Source organism: Epinephelus moara, chromosome 19 (genome assembly GCF_006386435.1).
Source record: "Epinephelus moara isolate mb chromosome 19, YSFRI_EMoa_1.0, whole genome shotgun sequence".
NCBI lineage: Eukaryota > Metazoa > Chordata > Actinopteri > Perciformes > Serranidae > Epinephelus > Epinephelus moara.
The window spans coordinates 15,425,637-15,450,904 of NC_065524.1; the positions used below are offsets into that span (position 1 = coordinate 15,425,637).

General features: G+C 40.9%; 1 protein-coding gene across 13 annotated transcripts in view; it reads right to left on the minus strand.

Moving 5' to 3' along the window:
• lyst (lysosomal trafficking regulator) overlaps positions 1-25,268 on the minus strand; it is a 76,344-nt gene that overhangs the window by 45,392 nt on the left and 5,684 nt on the right. For 11 of the 13 annotated variants that reach the window (XM_050070632.1, XM_050070631.1, XM_050070630.1 and 8 more), the window contains exons 3-6: positions 15,048-15,139; positions 8,680-8,878; positions 5,092-5,182; positions 1,388-3,491 (exon numbers count right to left, since the gene is read on the minus strand). In XM_050070632.1, coding sequence (XP_049926589.1) covers positions 1,388-3,491; positions 5,092-5,182; positions 8,680-8,878; positions 15,048-15,139 — 2,486 coding nt within the window. Of the gene's footprint in view, positions 1-1,387; positions 3,492-5,091; positions 5,183-8,679; positions 8,879-15,047; positions 15,140-17,438; positions 17,555-25,268 lie in introns of those variants that run through there. The other 2 variants (XM_050070637.1, XM_050070639.1) reach the window with 1 other exon arrangement.

The following is a 25,268-nucleotide window of genomic DNA, read 5'->3' on the forward strand; positions in this document are numbered from 1 at the left end:
CTACTGTGCGCCTGCACGGGAAAGTTGCAACAGACACCATAAACCACTACTCTGGTATTCTGTATTCTGTGAAGTACAGAGAGGTTTCCCTGGTGGCTTTAGACTTAATCAACATTATGTAAACTCGTTTGGCAAGGGCTTGAATGTAACAGATGTTCAATTGGATGTAAACTTTCCGCACGCCAGCTTTAATCTTGCATTAAAAAGGTATTCAACTGTACATCCCTTATACAACCAATTATAATAATGAGCTTCCTTATGTATGTAAATTACAAGTATTCATTGAGCAGCAGTGGCTTGGTGTGTGAACAAAAATGCATTTAAGGTACGTGAAGGGAAAAATAACACATGAGAGAGCTCAGGTCTCTGAAAGTGGGATTTATCTGAGTATAAGACTTGTATAATGATGTCTTTTACATAAGTGTAAGGACCTAAAATTGTCTCTAAAGTGCCTTTTGAAAAGGCTCAGATGACAAACATCACAGCTGTAAAGACTTTGAATGCCAGTCAAACCTGCAGAGAGCAGAACAACACACTCTGAATTTTAATAAGGAAACCTATCCGCCCACCGCTGACAGACTGCCTCAAAGCATCCATCCATCCATTTTCTATACACACTGATCCTGTTTAGGGTCGCATGGGGATTCAACCTATCCCAGCATGCAGTAGGCAGGAGCCGGTGCACAACCTAGACAGGTCACCAGGGTTAACAAACAGACAGACAAACACATTCACACTTACATTCACACATTTCTGGGCAATACAATGTCTCTGAAATGTCTCAGAGCTGAGGACTCAAAAGTAAACCTAATTAATACAGTAATACCAGTTAAAGGTGTCTGAACAAACACCACAAACACCTGCTTTAGCCAGACTACTGTACTCGTAACAGTGTTACATAAACAGTCAATAATCCGTCTATCGCTCAGTCCACAAAGCTGTAATAAATAATTGATTAGCATCAATTAGCAATGACCTGCAGAGACAGATCTAATGACAAACAATGTCCAAGTGGATTAGGTGTCTACTTTGAGCTGGCTGGTTATATTTGCTTTTTTGTGATAGTATAAAAGGAGCAGAATTCATTTTTTGAATAAGAAATTTGCTAAAACATTTTTCAGACGACCTACCTGCATCACTGTGAAGACAAATTAGTTTTAACACATATTACTGATGCTTCTGCACTTTTAATTAACCCAAGAACAGCTTGCAGCTACACATCTTTCTACCTCAAAAATTTTAAATTTACACATCTTTAGCAGAACTGTGAAGTACTGTCCAATACTACAGGGGAAACTCACTGATGAAAACAACCACTTAAAAAAGACAGATGATGAAGGAAAAGCAGGACTCAAGAAAAATCTTAAACTGATGTAAAATCACTCACCTTGATTTGAGAAGGGCAGGTAACGTTTGCAGGTAAATGAGTAGTACCTCCACAGGCAGGCACTGTGTGTGATAGCTGCAGACCTGAGTACAGACAGTGGAAACCCCCAGCTGTTGGGCATGGTGGGCCAGCTCTACCCCTCTCTGCAGTACGGGGTTGAAGATGTGTGTGTAGAGCTGCCACTGAACTATAGCATTGCCCCGCAGGGTTAGGTGGCACACATGGCCAGCTATCTGCTGGCTCAGCTGCCAGTCCTCGCCAAACACTAACTCTTGATAGGCCTCCAGAGCATCCCATTTCCACAGCATGTCCTCTGCCCCCCCTCCGCTTGGCAGAATACCCTGGGAGCGGTAGCACAGACTGGTAGGAATGGCTGAAGGTTCCCCATGCTGCAGTGTCTCCTCCAGGCCTGGCAGCTGGCTGCTGTCCAGAGTGCAGATGTTACAGGAGGCCAGCTTGGCTCTCTCTGAGGGTTGTCCCCCACCAAGCTGGTCTAGGATCAGTCGGCCAAGGACACTGAGAACATGAGACTGGTAACTACGGAGACCTGGAGCTTGGAAGGCGTGCAGCAGGGGTCCTACAACTGAGCGGGGGTCCATACAACAGCAGATTCCAACAGCCTGCACCCCAGCCAGTACCTGCAAAACAGCTGGCCCGCTGGGGGACAGTCGCTGCAAGAGCCGCAGACATTGGTGAGCACAGGCAGCCAGGCAGCAGCAGCGCTCGGGGTAATGCACTGCATCACCCTCCATCCCTTCCTTGCCTTCTCCATCCTCTTCAAAGGGGTTGCGTCTTGCAGCTTGCTTGAAAGCAGAGACGGGCAAACCTGACAGGTCTCTGTGGTGATGCAGGAAGTGGGAATATTCACAGCGACGGTGACGGCGTCTGGCACACACGGACTGATGAAGCTGCTCTGACTTTGCCTTCTTGACAGCACTGATGATTCTGAAGACCCCTGCGATGAGACCTCGTAGCCTCTCTGAAGCCTCACCTCCTACTTCAGAATCCCTGGCCCTGCCAAGTCCCTCCAGTCGCAGCACTGTGGCCTCAAACAGCTCCAGGCCACGGTGCTGGACAAACTCATGGATGAGCTCCAGCGCCTGGCTAAAGAAAAAGGGGTTGGGTGTGGATGCCTGCAGGCAACCCAGCAGCACTTGTAATACTCCCTCTAGAAGCTCTGGCAGCAGTAGCGCCCTGTGACGATAACGGGAGAATGAAAAGTCATCCTGGACTTCTTGCAGGGTCTTCTTAGGCCGAGGAGCAAAAGGGTCACTCTGTCTGTCCAAGCAGCTCCGGATTTTGAGGGTGGCTCTCAGCAGGTCTGTCAGGCTGCGTCTCAGGCTATCTGGGAGGGTTTCACTCTGACTCACATCCACCGACATCAGGTGCAGGATGGTGCGTAGAAGCATCCTCTGGACCAGTGCAATGGGCTCTTCGGTCCAGCCTCCCGCAAGTTCCTCTGCAGCCGTTCCACCAGCCCCTCCCCCTGGACCACAGCAATCTCCAAACTCTGTCAGGATCTCAGTGAGAGTTGGTACGACACTGACTGCCAGGCCGGGGTTGTGGTTGATGCTCATGTCAAACTTACAAACCTTCTCCAGCAGGGAAAGCAACACATGGCAGAGATCAAAGGGCGAGTTTTCCATGCGGTTGAAAATTGATATTGCAGCTGGGTCTGTCAGGGTTTCAGTGTCCGAAATCTGGGAGCCAGGGGCTCGGGGGTGTGGGTATGGTGCACTCATAATTTCTGTGGTGCTGGTAGCGGTGGATATTAACTGTGAGGCCTCTGAACGATGATGCTGACAGCTTACCCGGATGGTGGAGCCATGTGACCTTCGGCTCCTTGCACCACCGGGGCCTGGAACAGATTTGTCTTCAGGGTTGGCTTCTGAATCTGAGGTAGAAACCTGGGACTTCCGAGCATCCTTCACAGAGTATCTCTGCGCTGTCCTGCGTGACCTCCGTGACCTCCAGGTGCCACTGCCGACACGTGACCTCTTCCCAGAGTTCTGTTCATCTGTCGCAGCCTTCTGTCCTGCTCTGAGAGGGGCCGCCTTCACCTCCCGGCTTAGGAATATCTCCAGTAGGGACGGCAGGGTGAAATCTGTCAACACAAAGAAATCTGTCAGTTTCATTCTGGATGTACATACAAAGCGTGTTTACACCTGGTATTAACATGCGTCCTGGTTGATCCAATCACAAGTGGACAGAGCTAAATACAAGTGTAAACGACCACCAAGACACATTGTGATATGATCCCTCAAACTTAACTGCATTTATTTGTGATTTTCTGATGCATCTCTGACACCGACTACGCCACAAATGCAGGATGTGATGGTTGTTTTGGTGACAGCATGCTAACACTCTGCAACCTGGTCATTTTATGACAAGTTGGGCAAAGTGTTGAGTGCTTGTTCATTGTTTTGTTCTATAGAAAGAAGACGCGTTGACTTCTGTTGACAGCGATATTTCCAGCTGTGCCAACACAACTGCTAACGTGACTAGCAAGCAGCTAGCGTGAGTGTGGTTCTAGTAACTGTGCGTGGAGTCCTTTGACCATCTGACTTAAGTGATATAGGCAATAATTATATCTTATATATATATATATATATATATATGTATATTATTATAACACAAGCAGTCAGCTGGAGACACATGACAGACACAGGTGTAAACGACAATGTCTCTCGGCTGTCAACTTGTGTTAGGATCACAGAAACGTTTGTTAATACCAGGTGTAAACAGGCAAATGTACTTCTGGACATTCATACTGTTATTTTGAGCCCCATTAAATTTAAATTGTACACTGAAGTCATAGTGGGTTAATGTCTGATTATTTCACATTTTAGGAATTGAGACTTAAAACAAACATTTTTCAAACATTAGCTATTTGGAATTAAATTTCCAAAAACACTTTTTTGAAGTGTAAAATGACTAACATAAAGCTCAGCCGCATGTCAGCAGATATTCTGTGTTTGTTAAAACACACTCAGTGAGTAAGAATTAATTAAAGTAAAAATGTCTAGGGTCTGTGCTAGATAGGATCAGCAGTGCTGTACTAAATACCGGTGTCATCCTGAGGTCAGTGGCCTCTGAAACCACTAACTCTCCTGTTGTGTGGCTGTTTATGTTTGTAACACTGAGATTCAACATAATGGAGACATTGACTACAATGATAAACAACAGATTCCTCCATCTCAAAATGAGCACAGTTTGCAGTGTTGAGCAAGAAAAATACTACATTATAAACAAAAATGAGTCATTTGATAAGAATGATTTGATTTGATAAGAAAATCACAGACAACATTTACAGTTAAAAGCAATGTGCACACATTCCACTGCCTTCACCAGAGCTAATGCTGAAACATGGCCTGACCTTAGTAATTGGTAAAGAATTATGTAAAGACGGGAGATGGAGCAAATATATAAATGAACATAGCTAGAGAACATTTCTGGCCCATGAAATGCAGTCTGCATTTTTGTTTGTCTGTACAAACGATATTAATGTACAGTTTGTAAGTTACAGAGAACTGCACAGCAAATTTCACACTTGTAAAAACAAAGTATGTAAGTCGAAATCAGTAGTTACAAACCAGGAATAAGAGGTGGTCACATGCTAGTACAGCTGTGCAGTGTGAGCTATGTGCTGTTGACATCAGCATGAACATGAACAAGTAATAGAGTGAGTATTTGTGGCTACTGACCTGGGGCTTTTTCCTCCTGCACAGGGATCTTCCAGACCAGTGGCAGCAGAGACAGCAGCAAAGTGAGCAGCTCCTCCCGACAGGTTAACTCCTGAGAGTGCAACAAAACAAACTGAGGTTACCTAGAAAGCTTCCCTGCCCCTCTCCCTGTGGTCACACTCTGAAGTCACACCCAGACACTCCCAGCAAGACAAACTCTTGTCCATAGCCAGTACAAATGTTTTTTTAGGTTTCACTGCTTTCAATGAAGAGAAATTAGCTACTTCAAGATGCAACTTGAATCTGAATTTGGCTGTTTTTCAAATTAACGGTGTGATCCCTGCACTTAATTATTGATTTGTGTGCGTTTAGTTAGCCACTTAGTTAGTTAGTTAGTCTCTGGTGAAATGTGTCAGGGAGCAATGTAGCATCTACATGATGGCTGTTACTTCCTAGACCATGGGGATCTCATGTCTATCCCGGGCATACCTCACAGCAGAGAGAGAACCAACTCCTTCGTGTGTTAATTAAAAACAAACAACCAACCTACTCCTTCATGTGTGAATTAAAAATTACCAACATGCTGATTTTACAAGATTTTCTTTGCATTGTATAATACAAACTGCATTAAATCATCACAGGTTGTGCAGTTTCTCGAAGGTAATTGGTCTGTCACTTCTGTGTTGTATCTGCACAGCATGACATTGACTTTAGTTACTCATTCAGTAACTAACTACGGCTTTTCATCAGAGACTCTCTAACTCTGATTATTTACATGAAAACATTTACGTCTATTTAATTATAGTTTTTGGATGCTCAAACTATAGCATGACCAATTCTGGATTTGTCAATCTGATACCGCACTAATATCAGTAGTTTGTAGAGATATATTGACCAACAGTGTTTAGTTACTTATTTATAAGAAGGCAGAGTGGAAATATGGACAGAGACAGGTGTCTGACATGCAACAAAGGTCATCAGCTGGAATTGAACTGGCAACATTGTGGTTATGTAGCATGTGCTGTAATACCGATGATACCGATATATATTTAAAAAGCTAATAGCAGCTGATCTATCAGCGTGGCCGGTTTATTGGTGTAACTTATACAGCTTTTTATCTGGTTGTAGCTAAGCAATTGCCATTTAAATTATTCAGTTGATGATGTACCCAGAGATGACAGTTGCCTGATATTTAACACTTGTTCAGTTGAAAAATATTTTTTTTTAAAAATAGAATATCCCTGACCTGTAAAAAAAAAAAATCAAAATGGACCATCAGATACGGACTACTTTTTTCTGTTATTCATGTTTATGCTGGTTTTACTCATGTAATGGGTCTTACATAAGGAACATCTTACCAAGATAGACCTGAGCCATCTGAACAGTGTCACAACTAATGAGACAGAGACCAGGTGGCGCAGGGAATTTAACAGCACAGTGGAACAAACCCAACTTAAATACATTTTTATACTCAATTCAAACACAAGATTTAAGTACTGAAATCGTGTTTTGCAAACCACAGGTTCTTACATACCACAAATAATTAAATGTTTACAAAATGCCTGGCCCTGATTGTCAATAAAAGGCTCGACTCCATCCAGGCCGCAGCTGACACACACACAGCTGGAGCTTGAAAAACACACTAGCACAAGAATGCATTAAATGTCTGTACTGGAGGCCCCATTAAAAGAGAAAATATAATGCATGTGTGTGAAATTAGCTGAAAGATGTGGACGAAACGAGGCTGCAGGCATGCTGACACACAGGGTCATGTTCATCACATTACAATATTTTATTCAATAATGCAATCATTACTTTGAGTCGGAGGATTATAAACGTTTTCTTCTTTAAAGGACTTTTTGGTCTGAAAATAAATGAAATCAGTGAGCTCATCTTTTATTCTGGAGCCTAGAGACCCCTCTAAGAACAGATTACTATTTATGTTAAAAAGGTGACCATGGCTGATGGATCCCTTGTCCATTCTCACTTTATTAGTCCACCTCAATGGCTGTGATACGTTGAAGCACTGACCTAGGTGAGTATTTAGCCTGTTTATTAACTCAGTTTCACATGATGAGCATCAAAGCACTTTAAACGCAATTAAACCATTATGTTTGTGTAGGTTGAAGAACACTCAGCAGTGGCACCACATCTGATGCATGGAACTGTTAAAGAAAAACGGCAAACCCAAACACTCATAGGTCATGTTGTTTTCAACGTTGTCCTGGTTTCTGACCATTTATGTGCAGCGCTGGACTCAACATGTGAAAGCCCCATAATTTATTCTGGAGAGGAGCTTCTCTTAAATTGTTACTTGACCAAAAAACCCTCACAGGTCAGATCAATACATAATCAGGCTGAGTCCAGGGTAGCCTGGGCTCTGCTTGTGAAGTCTGTAGACCTGAACATCAATGTGTAGGCAGAGAAAAACACTGGGCGCCAGTTAACAGAGCAAACAATACCTGCTTCTGTGAGCACCATTCCTATCATTTTACATGAGCACCTAAATAAAGTGCTCACAAATCACTGTTGTAGATAGATGCTAACAAGCAAAGTGCCTACTTTTGCCTTTCATGGTACAGTATTTCCACCAATGCTGTGATAAACCCAGTCCAAACCATATCTGTAAAATCCATTATGAAAGAGAGTAATACTGGTGTATTTTGTTTATTGTATTATATAAATCACACTATCTATTCTCAAGAGTAATATGATAGTGCTGTCAACTGTTGTAAATGGATTTGCATACCGGCATCAACATCCTGCGTGCAACCGCAGCAGAACGAAGAGACCAACTTTCTGCAATCAATCAGAAAATGAAACAACACTGGGGCACTGCAGAGCTAATTTCCTCTCTAGATATGACCACCCTGCAAGCTGTACTGACACCAGCCACAGATGTAGAGAGGCAGCCTAATTGGCCACTAAACAAATACAGTGGCAATATTGGCCAAGCTGTGGTGTAATAATTGGGTTCAGTGTCTGGAAATCAAAACAGTTCAGTTTCTCATGTCTCAGGTACAGTCATGGAAATGTAAGCATATCCTCATGTGAAAACAACTGCCAGTGCTGTACTGAAAAGATGTTGAAGTGAAGTTAAACTCCAGTGTAAAGTTAAAACTGAAAATATACGGCAGTGTTCTAGATTTTCCACTGATGGGTTTTATTGCACAGTGGTCATTAAATACCCCTTTGATCTTACCATCTGATGTCGCTCTGTTATATTTGCAGTTAATTTGTTTCCTTATCATGTGTTTGCATTATTCTGAATCTCTATTGCAGACTCTCTGCAATATACTTATGATGAAAGAGATAAGTGGCAGCAGAGGTTACAAAGGCTTATGTGCAGAAATTAAACTTTATCACGCTGATATTAAACAGCTGCACAAAAAAGGTTGAATAGATGAATTAAAAACTATGAGGCAGAATTTGAAAATAAAAGCAGTGGCCTAAAGCTTGGTATAAATATTACTAAACTGAAGTACAGCAGAAGCATTTACATACGTTTGCGATAATAGCTGAAACTGTATTTAAAATGCACATACTGTATGACATAGCCTCAAGGGGAAGAATGCTGATTCATTAATGTGTGGCCTTGAACATCCTCACCTGGTCAATGATGGAGTCCAGGGTGCTGAGCAACAAGAAGCCACGTCCCCTGACTAGGTACTCTCCCAATGCCACCATGTGGCTCTCCTCCTCATCTTCCTCCCGTGCCTCCGCTCTCTGGGCCACCGCACTGCATAGTTGATGTACATCAGTCAGGAACTCTCTCGCCAGTGTGTTACTGGCCCCACTCATATCTGAGCTGTAAAAGAAGAGGTAAAAACATAAGACTGTGGTACAATCAAATCTGTAACAATCAAAACTGCTGTGTTGGATTATCAGGTTGTTCTTTATGATAAGAGAAACCAATAGGCTGTCATGAGTTTTAATATAAGACTGCAAATAAAATTAAGTCCCACACTTTGTTTCTTCTGATTTAACTCTTAATAAAGACATTCTCTGGCAGTGAAGGTAAACCCAAATTGATTTATGTAAGGTAGAAAGCTGAGGTTATGGAAGTAAAAACTAGTAAGTTTAAGTCAAGTTAGTCTTATTTATATAGTGCCAAATCATCACAAGAGTTATCTGAGGACACTTTTAATATAGAGCAGGTATAGACCATACTGTTTTAATTTAATATGACCCAACCATTTTTAACACAAGCGAGCATGGTGGAAATTCACCATACTTGCTCAAGTTCAGGGTTAAATAAAACCTAATAGTCACACTTCTACTGTAGCTCACTTGGCTTTTTAAAACATATACCTTCTGCCACAGTATGTTAACATGACAGACTAATTGTCAGGTATATAAAAGCAAAGAAAATGAACAGTTTAGTGATAATTATGCACACTTTTGTTTGGGATTTAATCTATAATTTTACATTACTGATGTGACAAAGCAGCTATTTAATCACATAAGTTATTCTGTTAGGGTCAGTGTAACTGCATTGCCTAGGTATTGGCTATGATACGAGTACAGTGTGGGGGAAAAAACCCAACTTCCTCAAAAAACCTAAGCAGACAACACGCTGACATCCAGACAATCACGTATTTCCAACAACCTAAATAAGCAAAACCAACTGTTGGTCATTCACAAGTGCCTCTAAGGTAGTATGCTTATGTCTGACACAACCATGTGTCCCTCTAAATACATCTAACAATAAGCTGTAGGTCTCAACAGAAAAAACACACCTCACATCTCTCTCCATTTACAGCTTAAGATACACCCCCCCTTTACAGGACATGCCCTCAGGACTGAGTCATAACTACTTCCATCAGACAGTAACCAAATAACTAAGTGTTCGCTTACATTCCTGCAGCTCTGACCCGCTTACAACATCCTAATGATAGCAATACATAGAGGAGTGCTATTTAAGAAAATCTACAAGTACTTCATTTAAAAAACACAAAAACTTATTTCTGACACAAGCCTCTGTAACATACGTCTGCAGTCGTCTCACCAAATGTTACTGGGCCAAACGGTTTCCTTGCAGTCATCTTGTGTTTGCTCCAAGCCTGACTGCAGCTCTGCTGGCTGTATCTGCATACCTCCTCACACGACTGCTGACTGAATTTTCTGTTCTGCAGCGCAAATTCCATTAAATTGGAATTTCAAATGGAAGCTTTCCAGATTCGCAGCAGATCAGCGTATCACATGAAAGCATGTGATGTCACATGGCGAGGGGACTGGCCTTGGGAATACTGATGAGCCCCCGGTGCCCTGTAGAAGACCTCCTTTATCAACCATCAGCCTTTGTATTCTCCACCACAACAACTGTTTGGGGATTTTTTAATGACAGATTATTAGTAACAACAAGCCACAGCACTAAAAGAGACAAGTTAGGCTTGACAAAACATAAAGCACTCTGTATTACAGGATGATATCAACAATATCCTCGATTCAATTCTTCTATTATTTCTAATTCTATCTTGACTCTTGTCCAGATCACAAGTTTATGTACAAAACATGTTTTTGTTACATCTGATGATGACTCTCTTATATTCTCTTTTATTTACTGCAGCTCTATCTGCTGTTCTAATTAAGACCACAAGGTTTCCAAAAAATAACTAGCTAAACAAGTTATATTACATTCCCACTCTTTTGAAGAGGTCAGTTTTCAGGACATCTCCACCGCAGAAAGGCTTGAATTTTACTTCTATTGAAGGGATGATTTGCTTATTTTCAACCAGCTTTGTTCAGTTCAGTTCGTTTATTGGTCTCCTTAGAGAAATTTGACTTGGAGCATAACAATGTGGGTAGTATATGTAAATGGATTGTAGTAAATTTCCCTCCATCTCACCAGCGCCCAGGTCACCCTGCTTGTCTCCAAGCTCAAACACTTTGTGTCAACCAGCAGATTTTTGATGGCTCTAAGCTGTTGCCTGAACTGCAGATTGCGCTTCCTCATTTTTGTATGCCCACCACTAGGGACACATGGAGTAAAGAAGTGGACTGAGAGAAAGAGACTTGCCTTCTCTCTCCTAAACTCAGATCAAACTGATCAAACAACTAAACTAAGCAGTGCCGATGAAATATAAACCATGATTGTGTTACTGCGTTGGCTATTTCTCACCAAAATGATTTCAGAAACATATGTATCACAAAATAAGATGTCACACATGGTTTCCTGTGTCAAAACAGACAAGCTTGCATTACATCAGCCACGAGCGGAAACATTTATTGGTCCGGGGCGGTGCAGTACATTCTCGTAGTTGTAGGTTTTTTACATATTGAGCAAAAGCTAATGCCAAAGACCTTTTCTTAATTTTCTCTGGTCATGTAGCACCAATTTCAAAACATTGACAGCCCAGTTTTATGAAGAGACCATCTTTCCAGCAGTGAAATACTTCAGTGATAGAAGCAACAAAAAGAAAATATTAGGGATCAACCAATAGGGGATTTTTAAAGGCCAATAAGATAACGATAGTTTGGAGGAGGAAAACTGCTTGGCAATTAATTAAGTGATGAATTAATGCACACCCATTTGCCACTATTGGAGCCAAGTTCCATCACTAATAAGTTTGTAAAACATCCTGTCCACACAGCATAATCGGTTTGGCCGATTAACCAACCTTTACAAGATATGCACTGATACAATACGTTTTATTAAGCATAACTGAATTATCATATGATGACATACAACATATTCATATTAACATCAGGATATTAAAGCTTGACCCATATCGACCTGTCCTACTTTATGCTGAATTGTCCTCTGAAACAACTATGCTGTTACCGCCTGTCACTAAAAAACATTCAGTGACACGGTGTCACCTCGGTTAAAATTGAAGATCACCATGATAATTCATCTTAAGTCTGCATGGAACACTGAATGGAGCTTATTTAGGTCACAGGCCTTGTCAGAAGCTTTGACATGCTATATCAAGTTTGACTTCTTTAAGCTGTAGTTAGTAACTCCTATAAAACTAACTTTTTGTCATATTTGCTGAAACTGTGACTGTGACTATCCACACAGAATTACATGAGACAAATAGTCTGCTCCTCCTTCCCACTCCTTGTGCTTTAAATGGCATTTGCTAGAATCTACTGCAGCTCATGGAAAATAACCAAATAACCATCGAGGAGTCTCTTAACGCAGCTGTCAATCATGTCAATAACTGCTCGGGAACTGCGTTCACACTAGGGATAGACCGATATGGATTTTTTAGGGCCGATGCTGATACCGATTTTTTTTCCATCACCCTTAGCCGATGACCGATTATGGACTGCCGATTTTCTTGAGCCGATGCTGCTTTTGCTCCCTCAATTTACATCAAAAAAATGACACAATGATAACAAATATTACAGGTCTCAAGTTTAAAATAAGAAACATTTATTGAACAGTAAAAAATACTAAAACAAGATGGAAAGTTGAGGTAGAACAGGTAGAATATTATTATTATTATTATACATTCAAATAAAAAAAAAGAGTTCAGTGCTCTTAAATCTTCCAGTAATGTCTTTATAAAGTAAACAAATATTTAAGCTGAAGCATAAATAAAACAACAACTACTGTACACAGTAGGATTCGCTGCATGTGCGCTGCAGGGTCTTCCGGCAACACAGAGCTGCCCGTGGATGCCTGTCTGTAAATCATGCAAGGGAAAAATAAATCCGTGAACCCACGCGCGTATCGGCCGATGCCAATACAAGTAAAAAACTCAAATATCGGCCCGATATATCGGCCGGCCGATGTATCGGTCTATCCTTAGTTCACACTGTCAAACTAGGCAGTGCCGATCAAATATGATGAAATAGGTGCTCCAGCCAGTGGGCGGGGCTTAGTTTTCTCATTTTACAGTTAAACAGTACACTAAAATATGTTTCTGAAAACGTGAGGCAAGGAATAGACAATGCAGTAACAGAATCTTGACTCAGCGCTTTTGACTGATGTTCACAAGCAGTGATTGACATGATTGACAGCTACATTAGAGACTCCTTGGCTCTGATTGGCTGTTTACATTCATGTGTGATAATGCCATTATAAGCAATACAAGGAGGCAGAGGGACATACTGTGTGGTTACAGTGACAGTTTCAGCAAATATGACAAAGAATTGTTTTTAAAAAAGTCACAAACAACTGCTTTAATGTGTAATTGCTACTGTAATTTATAATAAAGCTACTGTTTTTATTCACACATGCAGCACAAGCCTCAATTAAAGGTAAGCTGAAACAGACTCGATCAGCTCAGGGCTTGGAGAAATGTATTATGTAAATATATTATTAAATTAGATACAATGCCTTCAAAACAAACACCTGGCATACTGACAGTTCAGGCTGCATCCCCAAGCAGTTTAGAAAAATTCAATAGAGAATAATTAAAACCCCGCAGATTTTCAAAAACACAGTATTTGCTTGATGAATATTAAACGCATTATTCTATTTTTTCCACCACCTTTATGCCACCATCCTCTCAGTCATTTAATCACACCCACAAGACAGTGATTAGAGGCTTAGTATACAGAGATAATGGTTTCCATGATATCATCCTGCTGCCTAAGACACCTCTTTCCTGCAGATTTCAAAAGTTGCATTTCCCCTCTGGCCAATTATTGTGATGTTTTTTACTCCGACCGAGTTATTTACACAGCGCAAGCTTTATTCAGCTCTGCCCCTTTGGGTGCTGGTATAAGTAAAGAAACACCGGTTTCATTTTGTCATAGCAAAAAGGACAAAGGACACTTAAAGCAAAGGAGGAATATTCAAACGCTGTCTGGGTTAGTGTGTTGAACCAGGATTCCTGTGTGTACAGTGCACTGTTAATAGAGTGTTAAGAGCCATAATGAGGTCACAGAGGCAAACATGGTTTATCCACATGATTAACTACATCAATATATCTGGTTCTACTGCAAACAATGAGAAATCAACAGTGTGCACGCACAAGATGTATACTTTGAGTGATTTTATTCACTGTGGATTGTTTACTCCTTTAGTTAGTTTTGTCGGCTCACGTTAAATCTGTCACTCAGGACTGCCATGAGCTGTGATGGACATTTGTAAATGACAACTGAATACATCATGACAATATTTAAACTGAAGTGTTTTCTCTTAGTGTGAGCTCTGATTGATACCAAAGGAAAAGATTAAGATTCATATATGCCCTGTTCAGATTATCTTCACAAATCAACACTGCTTTCAAAGACTGTAATCATAAATTTGCAAATCTACAGTCTAAAGAAAAAGAGTGTGGGTGATCAAACTTAAAGCTTACAACAGTATGACGATTTTTTTTGACAAACCCACTGTTTCATTTATACATCATCAATTAGCTAAGTGCTCAATCATTGCAGATAAACGCCTGAAAAATTAAAAACACGCTGCATTCAGAGGTTGATCTCACAGAGCAAAACATTAAACTGCCTTAAGCTTGTCTTTAAACAAGGACATTATTTCAGGCATTTTAACCAAACCCCCATTCAAACTAATCACTTTTCAGCTGAGGGAACACATAGCTCACATATGCTAATGCGCTCACATAATTCTAGGTAGTGCGTGCGTGTGTGTGTGTGTGTGTGTGTGTGTGTGTGTGTGTGTGTGTGACTTATTTACACTGAACAGAATACAAACAAGAGGCACTCAAGGTGCCTAATGTTGACAATTTCCCTCATCAATATGGAAATCTATGCAGCAAGGTACTCCGAAAAGCTAATGCACCATGATTACATAATGTCTGCAACCTCTACTATAGTGGTGGGACAGAAAAATGATGAAAATAAATCTGTCACGTCCGCAGTTACTTTTCTTTGGAAAAGACCAGAGAAAAGAACAAAGTGACTGCGGGTATATTTGCAGTTACTGTTAGCCCACTATACAAACAGTCATGTCTATGTTGTCACTGAGGTGTTCACTAAATACCATTTACTCTCTCGGTGACACAAAACCTCCATCACAGTACAATTAAAGATGTTAAAATAACAACAAGACCTACCAGAATTTCAGTGCATCTTTGGTGGTGCTGGTGGGGTGGTGCTGCACATAGTGGAAGAGACAGAGGAAATTCTCCAGACCCTGAAGGCTGACCTGATAAGAGACAGATGAGACACAAGAGGAGAAACATGACTCAGATTATTACTTGCTCCTACATGAAGAGGAATAGAAATGAAAACAGTGACCTTTCACTTGATAAACCATTGTGACATTACTCTCAACGATTTTTTGATTTGTAATCATTATAGATGACAGTACAGTCAATTAGATGGTGATGTAACAGCCACTAATGTCATTATGTGGAACTATTGCTCCAGTATTGATCTAACTGGTCAGATGTAGTGCTGAAAGTCAGTGTATTTTCTTTCTCCTCTCTAACATCCTAACACAAAAGCATTGGAACCAGAAAGCATCCATTTGTAATCACTTTTTAATTTAAACAGCACAAAAACACCATGAGTCATATTTTAGATATTGCATGAATTATGTTCAAAGCAAAAGCTCGTTATTCATAACACTAGTTTGGTGGACAGCACAGCAGTTTACAATTTAAAATCACACTCAGGATTAAAAGAACTGCACTGGAGTTTCCCTGAATGTGGCGAAACAAAGACCACATAAAGATGAAATCAGCCTGTGTTTAGCTCAGAGCCTGACCGTACGGCTGGAATCTCTCACCACCAGAGTCGGCGAAGCAATCAGGACATTCTTTAAAGTGAGTCAAGCCACCTGACCGCTTTTAACTGCATTACCCGTTTCAGGGTAGTGTGTTAATATCTTCCCGGCAGACATGCGACTCTCTGAGCCAGCGGCCTGCCTTCCCTTACACCACCCAGGGGCTAGCTTTACTCCTCTGCTAATCTGACACCACTGACTGGATTCATTCAGGCAATGCTGATCCCTGACTGATGTGGCAGCGCTGAGTGTCTGGGTCATGGAGCCGAAGAATAGACACCACACAGTACCAATCACATTACACACAGTCTGACTTGCGATGGCACTGACAGGATGGAAAAAACAATCTGTACAGAAAATTAACGAGCTATACCATTTATTATTAGCATTATTATTGTTATCATTATAATACGGGATGCATACAGAGATGTAGTCTGTGGGAATCTGGCAAGCTGGTGAGCTTAATCAAGCTCTCTTCTAATACCAGCGGATGTCAAATTTTTAAGACAGATTCATATGTTACACAAAAAGATATATATATATATATATATATATATATATATATATATACATACATACATATACATATATATATTTAAATGCATTTATCAATTATTGTTGACACCCCTGAAAATATAGGCTTTTCCATTTTGTGCCCTACACACAGAAGAACACATGAGTATAAGGGCAGCGTGGTCCACGTGGTTTCAATCTAATCCACTGGTGGTAGTGCCAAAAAAAAAAGGGTAGCAAAGGAAGTGAAAAAGAAGAAGACACCCTGATAGCAAGCAAAAAAGGCATGTTAACAATGTAGGATTTAAAATATTGAAAACATTGGCTTCACAAATGTTTTATGAGGAAATAAACACATGCAAAACAGACCTCAAGGATACAGAGTGCATTTTGGAGAGAAAACCTTAATAAACATAACATCATTTTTTATTCCAAAAAACCTCCACAGAGCACATTTAAAATAAAATATGCATCAACTAACACTGATACTCAACTTTACAAGCAGCCTTTAACCAGTCATCAACACAGATTATAACTGCATTACTGTAGTTTGCACCCTTGGATTCCCTACAAAAATAGTAAACCAGTAGTATAACGCCATAAAAATGTGATGCGTCACATTGACACCATGGCAAATCATTCAACTACATGGACACAGATTTCTGCATAGACTCTGGAATCTAAAGCCAGAAAGTAACAAAAACATAAAGTAAGTGGTGTGAAACAGCCCTTAAAATGGTAAACATGGCATCATTCACAGTTTTAGTGTGTTCACTATTTTCTGTGTCTTCTTTAAATGCCCTAAGACAAATGCATATCGAGGTATGCATATCTGTGAAACTGATTTACTCACCCCGTGTGACTAAAACACAATAAGGAAACTTTCAAATCTCTTATTCAGGTGTCAGTTTAGTCACACCTCCGCTATTGGTGCTAACCGTCACAGCGAGGAGAGGGACCGAGGCTACTTTTCTGGCAAACCTCAGCTGTGTTGTTTAGTTACATGGTGAGTCAACTTCCTTCCTGTGTCACAACTGTCAAAGCAAGTTTGGGTTGCTTGTTACCACTATGAATGGCATTAAAAAGAGTGTTAGAGATGTAGCTATACAATAAGCAATATTACATGGGGTATAAGATGAACACATTTGTGTCGAGCATCCTAAAATTTTAAGTTGCAGGTGATGACGGAGATGACCACACTCACCGGGGTCAGGGAGGGGCAGGGAGGGTGACACTTCAACAGCTGAGGCAACAACCCACCCAAGCAGTAGGGGGATGGGTGGGTAGGTGGGTGGGTGGGGGTCACTGCACACCAGGGGGCTGGACAACATCACACAGGGGAGACGGAAAGAGGAAGAGAAAGAAATGCATGGATCATGAGAGAAACAGGAGAGGACAGGGGTAAAACATGAAAGGTGAAAGAAATAATTGCAGCAGCAGATGAGAGCAGAGATAAACAGGGGGAGTGACTGGCCGGAAATCAAAGCTTCAAGGTTGCCAAAACTGTTATTAGTTTAATAAGTAAGCCCTGGAGCTATGCTGGAGCTGTGCACTCAGTCTATTAAAGTTAATCTCCAAAAATGAGCATCTGAAACGACTTGATTTGTCCTTGTGTTATCAGTGTACCTGTTGTGGCCGTAGTCCTCATATGGGAAAGGGAAACCGAGCGATTCACGATAACACTAATTTCCCAGCAACGGGGTTGTTTTTTCCTCCGAGGCTCTAATCCAATATTACAATGCACTCGGCACAAACCAGCCAGGGTGATTTGATAATGGAGAGACTGCCAATACTGATTAATACAGCTTGGAGGGGAAATCAACAGTTCACAAAGCCCCCAGAACACATTTCTGTAAACAAAAGGAAAGCTTTGACCTTTCCTCTACAGTGATGAACTTCTTTATTTGCTCATTTGTCATGTAGACATACACAGACCATCTGGGTGATTGAGACAAACTGCTACGGATTTCACTTATTGACACTTGCATGTTGAGGGCTATTTTTTCTAGCTATTTTATGATTTGCTGACAGAAGAATTAACGTAATATAATTTAACCATCTATCATTTTGGTGATGCAGACCTTTCCTTTAATCTAACTCTCTGTTGTGTAAGTTCAAGGACTGTCTGGCATCTATTTACAGATTCAGCATAGATTCATCAGAATTGAAGAAAAATACTCCTGCTTTCATTTTTAACTAATACTTTATACTCTTTTTCTTGCTGGTCCAGGAAGGCCAGAGGTCAAATTCAGAATGGCATACATGATGCTGCTGACACCAACTTAAAGGTCCAGTGTGTAGGAGTTAGGGGATATATTGGCAGAGATTGAATATATTATAATAATTGTTTTCTTTAGTGTATAATCACCTGAAAATAAGATTCATTATGTTTTCGTTACCTCAGAATGAGGCATTTATATCTACACAGGGAGCATGCCCTTGTCTAGCCCAGAAGAGACAAACCAAACATTGGCTCTAGATAAGGCCATTCACATTTTCGAGTCCACCACTGTGGTTAGCAGTCCCTCTGTGACAAGAGCGTCAGAATAACACAGATTTTTTTTAATGTCAAACTGCTTTGTTCAGTGTTTTTACCGGTTTAAATCACCAGATTTGTTTGTTTTGGAGTGGAAGAGACCTCTAATGGTAAAAACCTCCTGAAAAATAAACACTGAAGGAATTCAGTTTCAGTAGGTTTCAGCTGGTTTCAGCTGGTTGCAATCTGCAATCCTCACCGCTAGATGCTACTAAATCCCCCTAAATCTGAAACACTGTTACTTTCAGATCCCCTCAGGAACGAAACACATTAGCTCACACTTGATTGGTTTGCATACTTATGTCTTTATGTTTTCTCTTCATCCTTTGTCAGACATGGCTTTTCATGAGAGGGGTACATGTTTGAATACTGAAGCCAGAACAAAGTTTCCCTAATTGCTCGGACTTGGCGGCTGTGACCTGTCTTTTACACTGCCTTTATCCAACACAGACAATCATGGGAGGCCTAGTCATGGGAGTCTGATGGCTGAGTCACCCACACTGGTACAGACTTTCCTCTCAAGCTCTCTTTGGATAATTGGGAAGACTACAACTTGGCAGAGGCAGTGAAAGCGATGTGATCCTGTCCTCGTGAGAGAGGACGTGGGGCGTTGGTTATGCAATGTTTTTTTCCGGTTTGAGATCCCTGCTGATCTAATTTGACATTTGGGTGATGAGCATCATGAGAAGCCCCTAACGTTCCACATTTCCTCACAAAGTCAGAGGGCAGAGTCGCTTCACACAACACAACAAATAATTTGTTTTTTTCATTAGGACCCACGACAAAAAGTCAAGAGGCTACCATCAAAAAGCATGTTTGCGTTTTTGTCAGTGTCGGATCAGCACTGTCACAAACAGTGACCTTTAGCCAGTGTGCAGGAAATGAAAATGTGTCACTTGCTGCTTCATTGTTTCCATTACAGAGAAATAGAGTGCAAGATGGTGTTGGTCCAAATTACAATCCAAACAGCCTGCTCTGGCCTTTCTCTTCCCTGATGGACTGAGAGACTCTGTTTTTGAGGAAGAGATCTTTCCTTAATAACATGCCACTGGGTGGAAAAAGCTGAGACAGAGCAATGGTTGGACTCTGACTCAACCCAGAGCTACAGACATGAATTATTCATTCACTCAGTCAATCGTTTGGAACAGCCCTGGAGACCAGAGCGAGTAGGAGTGAGGTTGAAACTGAGGACGGAACAATAAATGCAGATGTGAAACAAGTCTTGTGGTCAACCAGCACGCCAGAGAAAGCAGCTTCACTAAAGGCATATTGGTAAACAACATACTAGAAATCATAAAGTCACACCACATAAAATTAAAATGATAGAACCTTCTGTGAAAGAAGTGTGAGGATCACAAGACATGATGATCAGAGCCTAAAGCACAACTTTTATATTTAGGCTGTACGCACGTGAATTTCACACAAAGAGCAATGTCATAGAGAAGTCACTAGTGTAGGAGTATTAAAGCCAAATTACTGTGGAGTAAATAAAACAGCTTTATCATGATATTATGTTGCCAGATATGGTCTATAATTTCTACTGTACGTTTTCTCAGGACTCAAACTCAAATAGTGGTACATGTGATTGTGACAAGGTGGGAAGACTGTGATTGGTTTGAGTCAACAAGTTATGCAAGAGGACCTTTTGGTGTGAAACTCCACCGCATCACTTGAGGTTAGGCATTGCTTACTCTAAAAAACTAAGTAAGCCAAGACATCTCCACAATGACAGGTTCATTTCTCAGTTTTAGGTTACTTTGGAAATGACTTATCTAACTGTCCAAAAATGTACTTAAGTAGTGATTGTCAACTGCTCAGACAGGTAATGCACTGTACTATATGTCCATTGTTGTTTTGTTGAGAGACAATGCTAACGTTAAGCTATATATAACGCACATTTCACACATAAGAACAACCACACAATAACAATGAACTAGGGTTAAACTGACATTGACATGGTTTCCACTGCACATCAACAGTGAGAGGGTGGAGAGGATGACCAGCTTTAGAATCCTTAGCACACACATTTCAGAGGACCTCTTACGGATGACAAACACCACCGCGCTAGTCAAGAAGGCACAAAAGCAGCTATATTTCCTGAGGACCCTCAGAAAGGTAAACCTGTCACAACATCCTCTGGTGTCGTTCTACCACTGCTCCATTGAGAGTTTCCTCACATACAGCATTCTTGTGTGGTATGGTAGCTGCTCTACAGCAGATAAAAAGTCTCTGCAGAGAATCATAAAAACTGCACAGAACATCACACAACAACAGCTACCTGCCCTGGAGGACATCTTCACCTCCCAGTGCCTGCAGAAAACACGTAACATCCTAAAAGACTCATTCCATCCTGCTCATCACCCGTTTGAACTGTTGCCCTCCAAAAAACGCTACAGGTCCATAAAACCACACACAACAAGATTCATAAACACTCCCTACCTCAAAGTCATAACCATACTGAACTTTGAACGAACAAACAGTTCTTTTTCTTAAGTGCAATAACTTATTTTATGTGCAATTATATGCATGAGCACTTTTTTATCCCACTTTAACTGCATATGTTGGCAATGAGTGTATTAAGTGTGTCTACAAATGTGTAGAATGTGAGTGGAATGGAGGCATTTATTTATTTTCATTACTGTTTTATTACTATTATCACCCAGTCCTTAGTGCATCTGAATTTTGTTGTATGTTTGTACAATGACAATAAAGAAATTTGAAACTGCTTTATGCACATATAGGCCTTTTAATAAATGTTGCATAAATGCTAATCAACATCCAATTTTTCCATTTTACTAGACTGCTGTATGAAAATTGAAAAAGAGACCAATTAATGTATAGTTTTTTCCCACTTTACTGTGCTCTTAGTTGATCAGAACAGAAGATGCGTGAATGATCCATACACATTAGGGCTGCACAATATGAGGAAAATATGCAATAACATTACGATAATGACAATACTTGCATACGTAAACAGATATTAAAGTGCACCCAGTTCTTGACTCAGACTAGCACAGCACCTGTGCTTGTGCCACTTTGTCTCTCCTGTATCCAAAATACTGCCAGATGGCAGTGTTGTCAAAAGTACTGACATAATGATACATATCGATTCAGAATATTTGAAACCATTACATGAATCATTTTCGGCAGTATGAATACACCAACACCAGCTGTGCCTTCTCATTCTCTCTTATAGTTAATGTTTACTAGTCATTCTGCTGTTCTCTGCTACTAACCAAGAAAAGAAAAGTTGTGGTTATCATGTTATAGACATGTTGTACTTATCTTTCTACAAACAATTTAAATTTTATGCCCTAAATGTCAGTTTTTCCCCCAGGGTATTGAAAAATGGTATTGAACATAGATATTTTTCAAGATATTGAAGATACACCTGTTCCTTTCTGGCATTAACACTTTGGTCTTGTCACACTTTCCCCCTGCAATCATGCAGAGTAGTACGGCAGCACAAGTCAAATAAACCTCAGTCGCATGCGTGCAGATTCTGACCAATCAGATGATGCCTCACAGCGAGGGCTCTGTCTGATTAGCCAGAGAGGTAACACCAAGATGCGTATCAGACAAAATAGCACCACAGACATAATGTAATGGAACACATTGTTATTCTATTCAAAGTGCAAAATTGCAGCCTTCTGCAATGCGTTTATCGCCTGAGGTGACACTGCGATGACAAAAAAAAAAAAAGATATACTGTGCAACCCTGATACTAATGATCATTAATTGCTTTCAATAGCAGTTATACATATTACAGCTGACCTTAATGCCACACAAACTACACAACATAATGTCTCACACAGTATGTTCATGGAAATAATGTCTTTCTCCAAAATATCACAGAAATACAAAAAAGTACATCTCACCCTGTTCACTCCTTGACAAGCCAAATAATTAAGTTTGGGGATGAAGGTGCACCAGCACTGCCATCTTTACTTCATCTTTAGTATTCACTACATCTCGCCTTATGTTGTGCTCGACAAGTTTAATCTTCTTTCGTCAAGGATTCAGGGCTTTACCACAGAAGGAATGTAAAGCATAGAACTGAGCTTTAGAAAGCTAATGACAAGTAATGTGGGTGGAATATGTGACCAGGGCTGTCCTAATTCAGAAAATCACTATGGTTAATCGGCTTTACACACAAGTATCTGTTGTTATAGAGATTAAGTGACAATGTACAGACAATGGACGTTTACATCTCAGCCCACCAGGATTATAAACGTTCAGCAACAAAACTGATGTCAGAGCAGCTACAGAACAATACTTACAAGATGAGTCCAATCACCCTGCAGGAGCATGTCTTTTCAAATGCAGGTCATCCATTTTCAAGCAAAAAGATAACTTCAACTAGAGTTAACATTAGCCCCAAACTGCAACTGACTGGATTCAAAGTGATAAATGAAGCTGGGCCAGCAGAGATCAATTAGCTGGAGCCCTCTGGTACCAAAGGACCAGAAAAGTAAAGTGCTCCAAACACCAGACTGAGGTGTTCTGAAACATCCTGTTAGCTCATAATGAAACTGAAAGATCCCACAAGCAACAAAACAGGGTCTCTTACTTGGCTCCTGGCCAGGTAACCATTCTATTAAATTAACTCTGCTCATCAAGATTCAGAGAGATTGAGCAGAATGGAAAGTGTCCCCGCAGATACTTTGATGCGAGTGTGCCCAAGGCAAGATTCCTTTGTAGCTGAGCACACTAATACGGTAGTGTTGGCTCCATAAAGGGAGAAAATCTAAAGAATAGAAAGAAAGGCTTAATGCCAGAAATCCCTTGATAGTGAGGCTATAATGCCAATAAGCTAACTTATAGTAAATGCAGATTTAATACAAAAAGTGAGTTTGATTAGAGTAGATGCATGTATTACAGTAAATCCTGTTATCTAAGGAGCATTAATGTACAGTGAATATATAGAAAGTAGGAGGATGCCACTAATGCTCTTCTTTATAAACAGAGCGAGGCAGATCCACCATCACAGTTTGCTCCATCCCTACTGAGACTGCAGTTACTTTTGACCCAAAAAAATACTTGAGGCAGTGACAAAAATAATCTTTCTATAACACTACTGCTTTCTGGATATTAATTGAGAATGAGAGTCACGACAGGAACAGAAAGAGGAAGACTATGGTCAAGCATTAGGTCAGGGTAGACCCCTCCCGACGAGCCATTGAGACATCCTAGTTACTGTAACTGTCCTTGGACATTGTGCTGAATAAGTGACAGAAATACCAGCGAGGGATTAACCCTGATAGAAATGCAGATGAAAAGCACAGAGAGATGAGACAAGAATGCAAAGAATAAAAGATGAAGGGAGCAGAGAGACAGAGTGAGGCTGCAGTGCTTTCTCACTTTTTTTGTGGTGTCTTATTGATTACTACAGGAGAGGGTGTCTTTTTGCCCTCCACATTTCACTGTAAAGTGTGATGACAGAATTGGATGCAGAGCAGCAGGGCAGAGTCTTGCTGTCTGGTGGACATTAAAACGAGGGCCTTTCAGACGCTGGACAGTTTCCATGATCACTTAATCAAGTTTACCTGTACACTGACTGCAATGACAAGCAGACGCCGCAGATGGTGGGAATGTACAGTGTACACTTGTACACTGACGGGATTGGCAGAACAAGCTGGGGGAAAATATAATGTGCAAGCGATGCAACAGTATCCATGTGAGAGCTATAGCCTGTCACTGTGTGTCCCCATCAGATTCAATCAGGAGGGAAAGCTAGGGTATCAGCAAACTAGAGAGTACAGCTGTGCTCACTTAACCATCTTTCTGCATCTCACACACACACACACAGACACACACACATACATACACACAACACTTTGATTGCTGCGATGGTGACAAGTGGAGGAGCAAACACAGTCGTCCCAAGGGAGTCGTCACAACAAAAAGTGACAGAAAAAAGTTGCCATTAATAGAGAGGCACAGCCTGCTCAGTGCAGTCCAAGCATTAGTATTACTATGACAACTGAGAACAAGCCAGCACTATTTCTACAGCTGATATCCTAATGCACACCACCATGATTAACAAAGCAACGAAGCAAACACACCACCACAGACACGATGGCTATAGAGGAAGGAAGCCATTATTTCCCAGAATGAGAAAACCCTACAGGCTTTCTCAGCGCTCATTACCTTTAAAAGTGATAGCAGATCTGTCTTTTAAACATGACTCGCACATGATTAATCAAAAATAATGGACTAATATAATGGCTAAATCAGCTCATCTGTGTGTGTGCGTGTGTGTGTATGCAGGGCAGATCACTCAGTCTGCAGTCCCATCCTAATCCAAGTCTCGTGATCTGGCTGCTGTTAGTTCTCTGACAGCAGGAGGGGGGTTGAAAAGAGCTGCAATGGCTGCCAGAGATTTTAGAAACACCGCCACTCTCTGCTGTGTAATACACTGACAAAGAAACAAAAGTGCACTTGCGCAACACTCATAACGAGCAATCTGTGGTTTACACCTGCCTCCACCTCTGAGCA